A 15599-nucleotide genomic window follows, 5' to 3' on the forward strand; every position below is an offset into this window, starting at 1 on the left:
CAGGCCATACACCATCACATCAAGGCTGGATGAGGCAACCCAGCAGGAAGAAAAGTGTCTCATAAGTAGACAAAAGAGTCACCGACCGCCCCGGCTCCCCCTGTTAGAAACCCCATAAGAACACCAAGCTATTCAGCCATAACATACATGCAGAGGACCTAGGTCAGACCCCCACAGGCTCCCTGATCTCTGCTCACTATAACTTTTTAGAGCGTTTATTAGCTTTGGAAATGTGTTCATTCTCTTGCTCCTCTGCCGTATGTGAATATCATCACAACAGTTACGCTTAAAGCAGACACCCAGTTTCCTAGGACCCTTGCTCTTCTTCACTAAGTCCTTCTAAAATCTGTGGTGACTGTCTAAGGAGACACAAGCAGACCAACAGTGGCTGGCCTTTAACTGTGGAGCGGGTGTGGGTTTGCCTTGTAGCCCACCAGATGTTGATCTTCACTGTCCTCTCCACCACCGGATGGCTAAGGGGAGGCCAGAGCAGAGCCCTTGGAGCTCTGGCTGTTGGCATGGGTTCTGGAAATTACCTGGTCTGGATAAGTCCTGTGATTGACATGTGCCTACATAGACCTGAGGTTTCGCTTGGTCTGGGAATTTGTAGTGGTTAATGCTAGACTCTTATTATTATCAAACACATTTTCATTTTCCTGTGTGTGCTGCTTATGGCTTTCAATTCTGCAAATAGAACTATTTGACTAAGGTCTTTTAAATTTTTACCTAAACTTAATAGAAACAAGCAAGCATAGCTCGCATTTCAGGGCTGGGTAAAGACTGAGTGAACTCAGAGAGAGGACAGCTTGCTTTGTGTGTCTGTGAAATGTCTTCCCGGTGAGCTTATTTTAAAATACAGTCCATTGAATGGTGAGACTCCAGATCGCTGGAGAGTCTGATCCTTCTTGCTGTACTCAAAGCTTGAATTAATTTGCTGCTGAAGTGATTTGTAAGTGGCAATTACCTTATAAAACTTTAACTTTAGCTTACTTTTTTCCAATGGTTCCAAAATTGGAAACAATGGGATTTAATTCACTGAGCTTTGATTTTATATTTGTCCTACACTGTATTCACTAAAACTAAGGTCAGACAGTATTACTAGTCAAAGAGGGTTTGCCTTTGTCTATTAGCTGTCTTCCATGAAGCATGCTAATGGTTTTAAAATACAAAAGTATGGAGACCTCGTGCTTTCATGTCTGGAAGGAAAGTCATTTCTTGAGTGCATGATATTTGTGTTGCTGTTGTTTTGAGACAGGACCTTTTTGTGTAAGCCTGGCTCTCTTGGAACACTCCATGTAGACCAGGCTGGCCCCGAACTGCTTGTTTAGTTCTGTGTTGTGTTCCTCCAGGTAAACAGGAAGCTGATGCAAACAGGGAGGAGAGTGTAGTCCCCTCGATACAGCCTGGCAGAGCCGATGTTCTGTGTGAGAGTCTCTTACTGTGGTGTGTTTTGCAGGTGGGGAGTTTCAAGCGAGAAATGACCTTCACATTTCAATCAGAGGACTTGAAACGAGACTCCAGTAAGAAAATGTCACACCACTTGTTTCCACTGGCCATGGAGGAAGACATGAAAACAGTGGACACCAAAAAAGCCAACCGGATCCTTGACCAAGAGAAAGAAAACACTCGATCCATCTGTCTCCTTGAGCAAAAGCGAAAAGTGGTTTCCTCTAATATTGATGTCCCTCCAGCAAGGTAAGGCTTGGTTCTCATTTGGTTCTCTGTTGCTGCAGGAAATGGGTGGAGAGCAGGCCGGCTCCGTCTTGTCTGTTCCATAGACTTAGCAAGAGTTGTCTGTCAGGTTGTCTGTTTCTCCTGTGAAGCAGGACTGAGGTTGAAGCTGCCGTCGGTGAGACTGTTGTAATCATAGAAAGAAGTTCCCGGGTCGTTGACAGATGTAAATGCAAAAACATTAGCAAATGAAAGCACACTGTGTAAGGGTGTGGCGCTTGAAGGCAAGTGTGCTCAGATCCCAGGTGAGGGTTGACAAATTATGTTTGTAAGTGAAATTTAGCCTCTTTGTGTGGACTGTGAGATGAGAGCAGTTTAACAATTCAAACCATTTTAAAAAGGTGACTTTGTGAAACAGGCCTGCCAAGTCTTCAGTGTGTGAAAGTGTTGAGTGGTGTCTAGCTGATGTCGTCATGTATGTCTTTTTAAAGATTTGTCTCAGCAAGGGAAATGGCTCAGTGGGTAGAGCACTCTCCTTGAAAGCATAAGGATCTGAATTCCAGCCCCCAGAACCTGTGCACAGTTGGATACAGAATTATGTATGTCTGTAATCCCAGTTCTTCTGCAGTGCCGTTGAGAGAGGCTGGAAGTTCATGGGCAGCTAGCCCGGTGTGCTTGAGGACCAACACTCAGGGTGTGTGTCCTCGTGATGGCATCATAGAGTTTGTTACATTCTAATTTTCTTTCAACTCTTTTTCTTGTTCTCTCACACTATACACCTGACCACAGTCTCTCCTTCCGACACTCCTCCACAGTCCCCGCCCCCCTCCCCCTTTCTTTAATTAATTTATTTATTTTTATTTGTATTGGTGTTTTGCCTGCATGTATGTCTGTATGAAGATGTCAGATCTAGGATTTTCAGACAGTTGTGAGCTGCCGTGTGGGTGCTGGGAATTGAACCCGGGTCCTCTAGAAGAGCAGTCAGTGCTTTTAACCATTGAGCCATCTCTCCAGCCCTCTTCCTTTTCTTTCAACTCTTACCTAGTGGTCCTAAAGGGTATATGGCAGAGTGGAAACAGAGTAGAACACACACACACACACCCCACACAACCCACACCACCATACCACACACACACCATACCACACACACACACACACACACACACACACACACACACACACACCATACCACACACACACACCATACCACACACACATACCATACCACACACACACACACCACATACACACCACACATACACACACACACCATACCACACACACACACACACACACACCACACATACACACACACACCATACCACATACACACACCATACCACATACACACCATACATACACACACACACCACACACACACACACACACCACACATACACACACACACCACACATACACACACACACCACACATACACACACACACCATACCACACACACACACCACACATACACACACACACCATACCACACACACACACCATACCACACACACACCACACATACACACACACACCACACACACACACACACCACACATACACACACAGTACACCCCACCCCCACCTATCATTCCTCTTCCTGATTCTGTATCCAGCCTCACCCCCCACCCTGCACTTCCCCACCCCACCCCCAGCTGCTCATATGGCAGTTTTGTTTATCCTCTGTCTCTGGACTAGAACAATGCCTAGTGCCCTTCTAGACGGTCTGTGAGCATGCGTCAGATGAGGAAGGAATGGGAGTGCTCTGTCTGCATGGCAGGTTGCTTGTTTTTAACATGCGTACTCCATTTTGATGCCAGGAAGGATTATCATGAAACTTTATAAGCAATTGCTTGAGAAGTCTGGATTTATTCACAGGATTCCTGACAGCTCACAAGGAAAGCAGTACCTGTGGGCTAGGAAAGAATGCCTGGCTCCCACCTGCTCACATCTTGTAATTAGCATTTCCGTTGTCTTCTGTATTAAATAGAGGGCATATCTTCTCTAGGAAATTATGTGTTACTCCATCCAGCTGCCATATCCCACCAGACTTCCTAAAATTATAGGCCTCTTAGTTTTCTGTAATCTCTAATTGCCAATTTTGTGTATCTCTTAACTTCAGTTCAACTGTTTATTACTATTTGTTCTTCTATGATTTTTGTATAAAATACTTAATTAAATTATTAAAGATTAGTTTTTGTTGTGGCTTAATTGTGAAATATTTCATAGGCCCTGAAGCAGGTAGACACGTTGATTCATATGTATGTTTGGCTGACTCACTTGATATATGACATGTTAGCAACTTGAAATGAGAAGAATTGTGCTTTTATGTTCTTCCCAAGCCTGTCAGAAGAACAGTGTTTGTGAGTTCAGGGCTGACTTGGAGTTCTATAGGCCCTACCTTACACACTGTTGCCCACGGAGTCTTTCATATGTAGTAAAAGACCCGGAATTAATTACTTCATATTCTCATAGATTGTTGTAGGGTATAGCTTTAGTTTGGTTTTACACAAGGTCTCATGTAGCCCAGGCTGGCCTAAGACAAATGTAATCTTGAGCTTCTGATCATTGTGTCTTCCCCTCCTAAGCCCAGATTATAGGTGTGTGCCACCATGCCCAGTTTATGCCATGCTGGGATAGAACCCCAGGCTTTGTGTGTGCTAGGCAAGCACACTCCCAACTGAACCACATCCCAGCCCTGTACATTGGTTCTCTACCATGATTTCACCTCTAGCTCCTTTTGGAAAAAGGAGAGGAGGAAAGGCCTTTTGCTTTTCTTTTTTCTAATGCTGATCTGCAGAATGCTCACTCTTTGCAGCCATTAGATGTACACAGAAGCACACCGCTCAAGCCAGGATTATTGTGAGCTTTTAAACAGTAGGGAGAAAGTTAATTGGGTTGTAAAATCATCAGTATGTGGAAAACCACTCCCCCCTGACAAGGTATAGTTTAGATGAATTAATCTGCTCTGAGAAGTGCTAGTTAAAGTGCCGTAGTTCGGGGTCTGCACGAATACACTTGTTTCCATTGTTGCAGCAAAAATGTAATCATCATAAACATGCTAACACTTGGTGAAACAAATTGCCTTTTTAATTAAATAGTCACGAAGGAATCAAGTTATGTAGAATAATGAAATTCTCAAACATTTTCTTCTGTTTGTTTACAGTCATTAGTTTATTTAGTAAACGCCTACTTTTGACTAAGTAGATTGATATTTTGTTATAAGGAAACTTTCAATCACACGGTAGAAGGGAACAAGATTTTTCTTTCTGCTTACTAAAAGAAAATATAATTATAGCTGTCAGAAATATCTGTTGATGTTTGAGTAAATCTGGAGTGTAGTGAAGTGTATTAGAATAAGGAAGTCTAGATATCTGTCATTAAATATGACCTGTAATTAGTATGTCTTTGTATGTGTAATCCACACGTGTGTGTCTATCGACACAGTTTACTACAACTCATTCTCCTAATTCCAGACTTAGTGTTTTGGATGCTTCTTAGAGGCAGGTGGTTGATGTAGGCTGCAGAGCTCTTGAGCAACTTAAGGTTACCTGTCGTGTTCCTTATTTAATGTTCCCCCTATTCTTCAACTCTCTATAGTTTATAAAATGGAAACTTGAAGTTTATTCCCCAGAGTTCCTTCAATGAAGACAGTAGGAGTGTGTATGTTCATTGTCTGTCCATAGCACTAGGGAGGCCTGGGAACCCTTTCGACCCTTGATCTCTATAGCCCAGTGTTGAATTGTCTGATTTCGTGTCTTGCCTCCATCACCAGGTATCTAGTGAGTCCCCGCTGCTAGTTACCTAGAACTTGGTAAACCATGAATAGGAGAGGCTGCTCCCTCCAGTAGCCTATGGTGCAGTCAGACAGACGGACACGTAAATAGCTAAGTCCAAGAAACTCTTTAGTATGGTCTGTCTTCTCATGAGAACTAAAGAAAAGCCTCGAAGACTACGAGAGTGATTAGTTTGATCTACCCTTTTCAATGCCTGCTTTTCCATTATCAGCACCCCTTTGAGGATAAAGAAGAGTAGAATGGAGAAGGAAAAACTTCAAATCTGCGGTCTGTTTCTCAAATTTTTACAAAATGCCACTTTTCTGAGACCTGTTTGAAGGTTGCTGGTGTCAGAAAGTTTATTACCCCACCTGTGCTCAGCTTGGCCACCTGAGAAGCAAGAGCCTAGACAGAATTCAGCACACAAGCAATTTATTGGGGGAAATGCTTGTGGAGAGGTGGGGGAGCAGGACAGTGCAAGGCTGAGCCAGTGGGGAAGGAGAGTAGGAGGGTGGCTGGAAGTGTGCTAGCGGGCCCACAGCCTGTTAGGAGGGCTGTCTCTGCTCGGCCCTGACCTCTGCTCAAGAAGCTTGTGACTCTTGGGACCTAGGCAAGTACAGTAGATGCTTTTGGAGCCCAGCTCTGGTCCTGGGTCAGTCAGCGCTGTTCTCATGGTGGCCTCTCCTGCCTGGAACACTGTCCTGAGTGTCCTCTGCAGTGCAGGCTGGAGCAGGGGCTGGTCTCTGGCAGCCTGGACTGTCAGTGCAGGCCACTACAGCCTTTCCTATGCTAGATAAGCAAGCTTCATATGAACAAAAGTAGTAATGGCTGCTGGTTCAGGCATCCCAAGAGTTGTGCCTTTGAGTCAGTAGAGAAAGGTGTCCCTTCTGAGCTACCTCCAGGGAGCCCCTTGCTGTGGGACCTGGCCACTGTGGCCTGATTGGTTTCAGAAGGAAGTGTGTTTCTTTGGGGGAAGTGATAAGGAATATTTGAGAATTGAAATACTCAAGTGGTTCTCATTATCCACATTCTTCAGCGGATAAAGCTAAACCTGAGAAAGTGAGAAAGTGAGAGCTGGTGGAAAAGCATGCTTAGCCTTGGTGACTTAACTCAAAGGCACAAGGAATGAGTTGATGTTCCCCGTGCAGATGGTAGTCTCTGAAGATCAGTTGTCTCTAAAGCCATGTCACTTAGTGTGTTCACACTAAGTGCTTACAAAAGACAAGACTTGGCCTCTGCCCAAAGCAGGTGTGGATTGAGAACAAGGAGTTAGCTAATAAGTATGGACCCTTAAATATTTTAAAGGTAACTCTAAGAGAAAATGCAAGCTTCATTGATCTTTAAGGAAAGTTGAAGGAAATAGGCTTTAGGAGTATAGACAGGAATTTGGTTAGTCCTCTTTTCGGGTTTTCTCCAGCTATAGTAGTGCTTTACAGTTTGAATGTGAAATAATGCCCCATCCGTGGGTCTGACACTTTTTCTTTGTCCCTCCTCAGTTGATGGGCTGGAGAGGCAGGGATCAGGTCATATTGAGTTATATTGATTGTGTTACATTTTTAAGTGATCAAAAAGATTTTCTAGAGGGTGCTAGGCGTTCGTTAGGAAAGACCCCTTTGTGTAGAATGGGTTCAGCGGGACAGGAATGGACCCAGGAAGACCATTCAGGATGGCACTGCATTAGCACACGATGGTGTCCTGGGAGTTAGAAATGAAGTGAGAGAGTCAGGATGAAGAGGCGGACAGCTGAACTACAGTTGGAAGTAGAAGGGGGCCTGCCAGGTGTGAGACACAGACAACAACCTGGCTGGCCTGACAGGGATGGCTTTCAGTTTCTGTTTTGAAACTACCAGTTCATTCCCAGGGTCCTGGGGGAGGCTGGAGAAGCAGGTCAGAAAATAAGACAGCGGGGTGAGCGGCGTGAGCATCCACAGTTGGGCTTTGGGGCATCTAAAGTGAGAGATGTATGTAAGATATTCCACAGACACGGGAGCAAATCCAGCCACCAGGCATAAAAACGACAGATGCTACGGCGAAGCATTGCAAATCCCATTTCATAAATGAGTAGGAAGACACAGGACTGTCAGGCAACACATAGGAGAACATGCAAAAACTACACGGAAGTTTCTGGCCCCACGGGGATTTTCTTTTCTTCTTCTTCTCCTTTTTTTTTTTTTTTTTTAAATCATTGTCACCAGTGTTTATGGGAGAATTTAATAATTCATTGTCCTTGTCAACTGTGATGCCATCAAATAAGTGGACAATCTTGATACATAATAACACCAGCTCCCTGCCTAACCTCTAAACAAATCCAGCTGTTAGGCAGACACTGTTTGATCATCCTAATGCTGCGACCCTTTAATTCAGTTCCTCACACTGTGGTGACCCCAACCATACAATTATTTTCGTTGCTACTTCATAACTGTAAATTTGCTACTGTTATGAATCGTAATACAAATATCTGATAGGCGACCCCCTGTGAAAGGGTCATTCAGTCCCCCAAGGGATCTCGAACCGCTGATCTAGAACATGTTTGTTCTGTTTTTGCCAGACATCGCCTTTTCCAAGGTACTGCTGGTTAAATCTGTTGGATTTCACCCAAGCAGCAATTACAATTTGCTTATTCAGAGTGATAACATCTAATTATAACCCTAATGCCAAAGCACTCTATTACCAAACCAGTTATAAGAGGGAAAAGAGGAAAAATGAACTCCAATATTCCTAGACCTAAGGGCAGCCCTTTAGCATATGACAATGATTAGTTCGCCATCGGAAGAAAACAAAAGTATTGTGCTGCTGATTGTTCTGTGGGGTTTTAAAGCCAGCTGTTTGTGGCTTGTTGGATAAAACACAATCATCTTCTTAGATGCCAGTCTGAAAACCATGTAGTTTTAAGAGATCTTCAGAAACTTGTTAGCCTTTGAAGATCTAGTTCAGTATTTGACAAATGGTCGTGTGTGTGTGTGTGTGTGTGTGTGTGTGTGTGTGTGTGTGTGTGTACGTGTATGTGTGCATACTTTGAGAAAGGGTCTCATTATGTGGACCAGGGTGGCCTCAAACTCAGAGATCCTCCTGCTTCTGCCTCGGGAGGGGAGGGGTTAAAGGCGCATGCCTGCACATCCTGCTTCTCGTTCACCTTTGAGTTCAAAGTTAGAAAGTAACCTACTCCATGAACCATGTTCTGTGTGCACAGTGAAAAACCCAGAGGCAGTTTGCTGCTCTTTGTAGCGTCTCTCCAGTGTCCCTTACAGCAAGGTCTCCTGTAATAAGTTTGGAAGTAAATGCGATAAAGCACAATTTCTGTCATTTATTTGTTATGTGAGGTAGGGTCTTACTCTGTAGCCCAGGCTAGCCTTAAGCCTGTACCAGTTCTTCCAGCAGCACTGCCTACCCAGTGCTCAAGTAACAGATGGGAGCCACCATACCTGGCTTCAGAGTTGCTGTCTTCTGTGTCTGAGTCTCAATCAAGACCACCAGTTCCTGGGGAAAAGATTTAATGTTTCATAGACACATTAGGAATTTGTCAGGTTCCCAACTCTGTAGCTAAATATGCGACCACTGAGAAAGGTCACTTTAACATTTTAAAATGTTTTAAACACATTTTCTTTAATGTATATATATTGGGAGAATATTGTGTACTCACACTAATGCTGGGTGATTTGTAGCTGTCTCAATTGTACAATTACAGCATCTCTATAATTAGAACAAATACCTTTTTCAGGAAACTCCTTCCTCCCTACCCTGCTTGTCCACCGTTTCAGAAATTCAAGTCAGCGAGTAACCGTTGCCTCTGTCTGTGCTGCACAGAAGCCAAAGTGCTGTGTGGGATCTGTACACATCGGTCCCAATGAGCTGGATGCTTAAGCCAACCAGCCGATCAAGATTAGCTAGGACAATTATGCTTTCTAGAGTCTTCCGTCACTCACAGAGTCAGAACCTTCCAGGAAAGACTCAAGATCTGAAACCACACTGGAGAGGGAAGTCATTCACGCCCCTGTCCTTACTCAGGAGCAAAATTTCATTGAGGAGATTGATGTGGTTTCTGATTGTTATTTAAAATACAGCTATCTTTTCCTGCCAGATGCTCATGATGATCTCTGAGATTCAAATGCAGATCTGCTGCCCTCTGCTCACCAGCAACCTCAAGGAAGCTGGCGAGACAGAGAAACCTCTCTGATAGCAAGCACTCCCTGTCTTTTACCAGCAGCGATGCCAGCGGCCTTCATCTTCTCAATTTGTAACTTAAGAAAGCCTGTGTCTTGTGACACAAATTGCCTTATGAATTTCACGTGTGGGGAGGGAGGGAGAGTGGGTAGATATGGGTGGATGTGTTTTTAAAAAGAACTCTACACTGTTCCTGTGCTCATTTTAAATATAACTTATTAAATCCACCATTTTCCAGTAACTGCACTATAGCCATTATTTATGAGTACAGGTCACCACCAAATTAGAATATGCCACCTGTTGAGAATTGCATTTTGAATGAAGAATATTAGGCTCTTCTCTCTGGATCAAACTGGGTAGTTATGAAGCAAAATTGTGAGGGGCAGAACTCGAGAGATTTGCAGGCATCACATCACTTCCAAAATGCCCTGTGTAACTAGTAAACCCTTCCATGGAAATGTCTCTGCTGGTAAATGGGGAAACTGTCCAAACCTCTGGTGGACCGGTAGCCCTGGGGCAGGGTGGTCCTTGTTGTGCAGATGCCAAAGGGAAATACCCCACAGCACTCGGGAAAGCATCACATCCCCTGTGGTGCCATAATCAACATCTTCATCTGCAGAACTGGTTCACATGGAAATTTGATGCCACATTTGTTTTCTCCTTACACACGTTCAAAACTTGAATAATCAGGTGATACTAATAGTTGGATTCTTTTACCTCCACTCCCCACATGGCCCGGCAGCAGAGATTTTGTACTGTTTTTTATTGCTAAAAGGCAGGTAATAAACAATATATTATGGTTTTTGGTTTTGCTTTGTTTTAAGAATTATACTTGAAGGGCTAAGGATATGGCTCAGTGGTATAATGTTTGCCCTGGGTTCAGTTTCTACAGTACTCAAGTAGCACTGTCCAAAAGAAATTGAAAGTGGGCTCTACCATATACTCTCACAATTTATATTCACCACATGTGAACAGGAAAAAGAGTAGCCGGAATAAGTACTGACTTCAACCCAACACACCCCAAGTGGTTTTTCAGCATATAAAGAAGTCATTAAAGGTGTTTTACATTCTTCTTGGCATGTTGCCCTATGTATTTACTGTATGTGGCAGCTCAGCCCAGTTACCTTCCAAGTGATCAGTGCCATGTGTGGCTAGTGACGACCGTGGCAGCCGCAGAGTCTGAAAGGGAGGTGTGTGTTATTTGCCATTTCATCCTGACTTACTGCTTATTCCTGAGACACCAGCTTCTCTCTTTTCATTTCTTCTACTCCAACACACACGAAGAAAATGTCTCACCTACGCTGATAGGAGTATCAGTGCGTGAGGGCTGGGGGAGGAGTGTCTGGGGTGAAGAAGACTCAGTTCCCTTAGAGTGGTTGGAATTCAGTAGCCTCAGTTGGGAGTCTTCAGCAGATTCCAGTGTGGCCCCTGACAGGTGATATTTTGTGTAATTGTTACGAAACTGTTTAAATTCTGTCTGAGTCAGATGGTAAGCAGACGTCATCCCAATTCTAGTTTTTCTTAAAACATGAAACCAGCTTCATCTCTAGTGTTTGAGAGGATGTCTTTCGTTACTGCTGGATCCTGTTGCCCCCACGGTAGTGACCTTTACAGAAGCACACATGCTTCGGGTTAAATCAAGGCACCACACCATGTGTCTGTTTATGCTTTTCTTCCTATACAGCAGTAAGAAAAGTTAGATAACGCAGAGGACTTTAAAGCTGGGAAATGCAATAAATATATTCTCTTAAGGACCCCTGAGGTCAAGGGCTTCATTTGGTTCCTGGCTCCCACTGTTAGTTACTGCATCCTTTAATTATTAGCTCCTCCCTTCCTTTCTTCTAGCATCCTGGTTGGAGAATTAAGGGATAAAGCCTGAGAATTAAGATTAATGTGGGATACTTAGAGAACTTGATTTTTATCTTTAGGTAGTGATAACTATTGAGGTGAAGTCCTTTGATTGGCATCGTAGAAAAGTGCTCTGATGTCCTGTAGGGATGAGAAAGTGGGAAAGATTGACACTAAAAACAAAAGAACAGTTAAGAAACAACTATAGAAATCTGAAAGAGGGCTGGAGAGATGGCTCAGTGGTTAAGAGCACTGGCTGTTCTTCCCGAGGACCTGGGTTCAATTCCCAGCACCCCCATGGTAGCTCACAACTATAACTCCAGTTCCAGGGGGCTCTGACACCCTCATACAAAGACACAGGCAGGCAAAACACCAGTGCACATACAATAAAAATAAACGATTTAATTTTTTTTAAATCTGGGAGATTATGAAACCTTAATCAAAAGAGAACTCAGGCATGTAAGGTGCAGACTGTATGGAACAGGAATGGAGCTGATGGGAAGGACACTGGAGGGTAGAGGTGCTCAGAATGCCTAGGAATTCTAGGCCAGGCATCTAGTTGGAGAAAGTGGTTGGTGATGCTAATCAAAACAATAGGTGACCCAGGAGCAACCCAGAAGAAAGTAGATGTGGACGGTGGGAACAAGGGTTAGAGAAAGATATGTGGATTTTCAGGAGCTCTTAGCAAAAACACCGTTTAGTGATGTTTCTTACCAAAGCCTGGAAGACTTTCGGCGAAATCAACCGGGCAGTGAGTCCATTTACAGAGAACAGTGTGCAGACGACTTTAAATGGTTGAGTGGTAATGTAAGTACTTGCCCTTAGAAGTGCTTGCTACTGTAAAGTATTTTGTTGAAATACGAGCCCATCCAGAACTCCATATTCATATTTTGGCCTGTTATGATGAGAGTTTTACATGCATGCCTGCATCTAATGAGAAGATACTGATTGTTCCTTTCCACTTGGGATGCATTTTAACTGTGTTTGGTAAACATTTGCATCTTGAATGGAGTTTGTGATGTCATCTTTCCTAAGTTACCCCTCCTCAGATAAAATCCATCCCACAATACACTTGGTGGATTCTCCTGCCCTTTCTAAGAAATCGCAGCTTGTAAGGTCATATGCTTTTTCCTGCATCCATTTTGCTTTTGTATTTAAATTACAGGAAGTGTGGCTTTGTCTGCAGACTACAAGAGTCCATCAAATCTAGGTAGAAACTTGTATCTTTCTTATCTGGGGTTTGCTGCACCGGGAAAAGTAATCTTTAATGGTCCAGAGTGCTGTCACATTTAACTGAGTTCTGAGCCTGCTGAACAAAACACAGACTGGATCGTACATGCTGGGAATGGTACCCTGCTTTTGAATGGAAGTTCTTTCTGGCCCCAGGTGGTAAGCACATTAACTCCATGATCCTCAAGATGTCACCTCAGCCCCCCCCCCCCCATGCGGAATAGTATCACAGGGCAGGTAGTGTTAATGATCTCAAGGCTGAGAGTGTTGGCCAGCTCCCCACATCTGTCAGGACAGGCAGGCTTCGGTGGAACTCATAGCCACCTGGCACCTCTTCACCATGATCAATGGCATCGCCACCTGTTACAAACTACTTAAGAATCTGTTCTCCCACTCACCTACCTTTAGGCTTACAAGTTTTCTTTTTGGTTTATTCCTGCCCAGCAGTGCAGTTGTGTTTTCCACATCCCTGCCGATGCAACAGCCTGAAAATTCACACCTGGAAATGTGTCCCACTTTGCTTTCCGTTGCTGTGATAACATACCAAGACCAAAAGGGAGGAAGGGGTTTACTTGGCTTTCACATCTGTCATTGAGGGAAACCAAGGTAGGAACTCAAGCAGGGTAGGAACCTGGAGGTAGGAGCTGAGGCAGAAGTCATAGAAGAGGGCTGTTTACTCACTTGCTCTCCGTTACCTGTCTAGCCTGCTTTCTTTTATAACCCAGACCATCTGCCCGAGGATGGTACCACCCAGTGAGCTGGACTCTCCCATGTCCGTCATTCATCCAGAAGCTGCTTTGCTGGCCTGCCCACTGACTGTTTGATGGAGGCATTCCCTTAATTGAGGTTCCCTCTTCCCAAGTGACTCCAGCTTGGGTCAAGTTCTCAAAAAACAGATCCGGAGCTGAAGGGAGGCAGTGTCACACATCTGAAAAGGATGCATTTGCAATTCAGCACCAAAGTGTCAAACCTCGAATTCGTTCCTACTCGGTTAATAACTCCTGCCTTGCTTTGTGTACACTATACACAAAATAAAATTAGCGATGTAAAAAATCCACCTACAGCTGCAGAGCCATGTCAGTTCAAAGACTGAGATCACGTAAAGAGTGTGTCGGCCTCTGAGAGGAAATCACTTAGGAACAGAACAGTTGAGAAAGGTCTCCTGTAGAGCCCTGCTGCTTTCTGGTCTTGAGGAGTCTGACTTTGTGTCATCCCACACACACCTATATCCTTGGGGCAAGGCACCCCCCATGCCTTGATACCCGGGAACAATCTCAGCTGTGCTTGTCTGTGCTCCGGGGAACTACCAGGTCTCCTTTCTCACAGTGCCTGAGTCTAAAGCCAGCAGCACACCTGGTCTCTTTCTTTTCAGACTGGGTAGCAAAAATGGTTTGGGCTTGATTCTTTGCAAAAGGATTAAAGAGAAGCAAAGGGGAGTTGAGGGGGACACACTGGGGTAAGGCTCAGGGAGTGAGAACACAAAGTGTTCTGCAAGTCTCATCGTTGAATCTGGGCGCTGGCCTAAACAGAGGATGCACATGCGTTGACCTGTGAGCCCGTTCTGTGGGGGAGGGGCACAGGAAGAGCACCGTGCCTGCTGCCTGCCAGCCCAGCACCAGGGTCCCTGAGAGGTCCCATCTTAAGGGAGTAAGATGGGGAGTGGTGAAGGACACCTAACAGCTTCCCCTGTCCTCCACATGCGTGTACAGGTGTGCGCACACTGCAGGTACACCACACTCTCACATGTTCCCTTGCCGTTTGCTCCTAACATTACTAAATTAGTATGTATGGTCAGTGTATCTGCGTAGTGGATAGAAAGAAGTTATTTCTTCTCATCATTGATTAGGTTTTCTGTACCCTAACTACTCTGAGAATAAAAGGTACACAAAGCCAAACTGACCAGTGTAGCTAAACTAGCTCACATATTGTTTGCTCTCAATATTGGCTTGTCAGCGGGGCAGACTTTTCGATTGCCTGGTTAATTTGAGCTATTCGTTGGATGCCCAGGTAGAAGTAACCGTTGTGATGTGCTGGTCAAGGCCTTGTACATTTAAAATCCATGTTTCCTCTTTATTATTAAAAAAATAAAAATAAAAACCACCTCACTGGAGAAGTGTTTGCACACCTGATGAACTGAGTCCCTGGCTAGTGGTTTTGAGGGTTCCCTGTCTCTTTCGTCTTTTGTATGACAAACTTCACCCAGCAGTGACAAACAGTAGTTGACAGACCACCAGAGTGTGCTACCTAGGGTTGTTCCCTACCCTCTCGACGGGAAGGAGGCTAGGCTAATACATCGGTAAGGAACAGGTTTACCTAGCTCGTCACTGACGTGCGTGGTGTCTTGGGGCTCACCCCTGTGTTGCAATCTTTGAGAGTGGAAGGATGTTATAGTATTTATTGGGGTGTTGGTGCTTGCACTCGCTGTGGAGACATATCCAGCTAAGCCGAGCTAACATTGGCTTCCTTTGGTCTCAGAAGTGAAAGCGTATCGGTTTGAAAATTGCTTGATTGCTTAGCAAAACTGAAGTATGCAGTTTGTCTCAGTTCTTGACATGTAGGGAACTGTGCAAGAATGAAAAAACGATGGCTTGCTTGATGTATGCACAGTGTCCGACTAGAGCCACACCCAGGGTGACCCAGGGTCAGTGGCTTTGCCAGGAAGGATAGTGCCATGTTGTGTGTCGGCCCCAGTCAGCATCAGGCAGGATTCCTTCATTCTCCTGTATTGGTAGTTGGATATGAGGGCTTTGCCTTTTTATTTACTACTACTATTTACTATTTATTACTAAAACTCTGTTTGGTCCTACTTAGCTCCAGAGGAGCCAGCCTTTGTGGGAGTGGGAAGGGAACATTTTTCCAAGAACAGAAATGGTGAACAGGAGCTTTGATGTTCAAATGTTTGTTGTTTTTTA

At 44.4% G+C, this 15599-nt stretch overlaps 1 protein-coding gene across 1 annotated transcript in view; it reads left to right on the forward strand.

The window, feature by feature from the left end:
• Window positions 1-15599, forward strand: part of Znf704 (zinc finger protein 704) — a 198260-nt gene that overhangs the window by 50184 nt on the left and 132477 nt on the right. The window contains exon 2 of the mRNA XM_036177672.1: window positions 1457-1695. Coding sequence (XP_036033565.1) covers window positions 1457-1695 — 239 coding nt within the window. The remainder of the gene's footprint in view (window positions 1-1456; window positions 1696-15599) is intronic.

Source organism: Onychomys torridus, chromosome 2 (genome assembly GCF_903995425.1).
Source record: "Onychomys torridus chromosome 2, mOncTor1.1, whole genome shotgun sequence".
Lineage (NCBI taxonomy): Eukaryota > Metazoa > Chordata > Mammalia > Rodentia > Cricetidae > Onychomys > Onychomys torridus.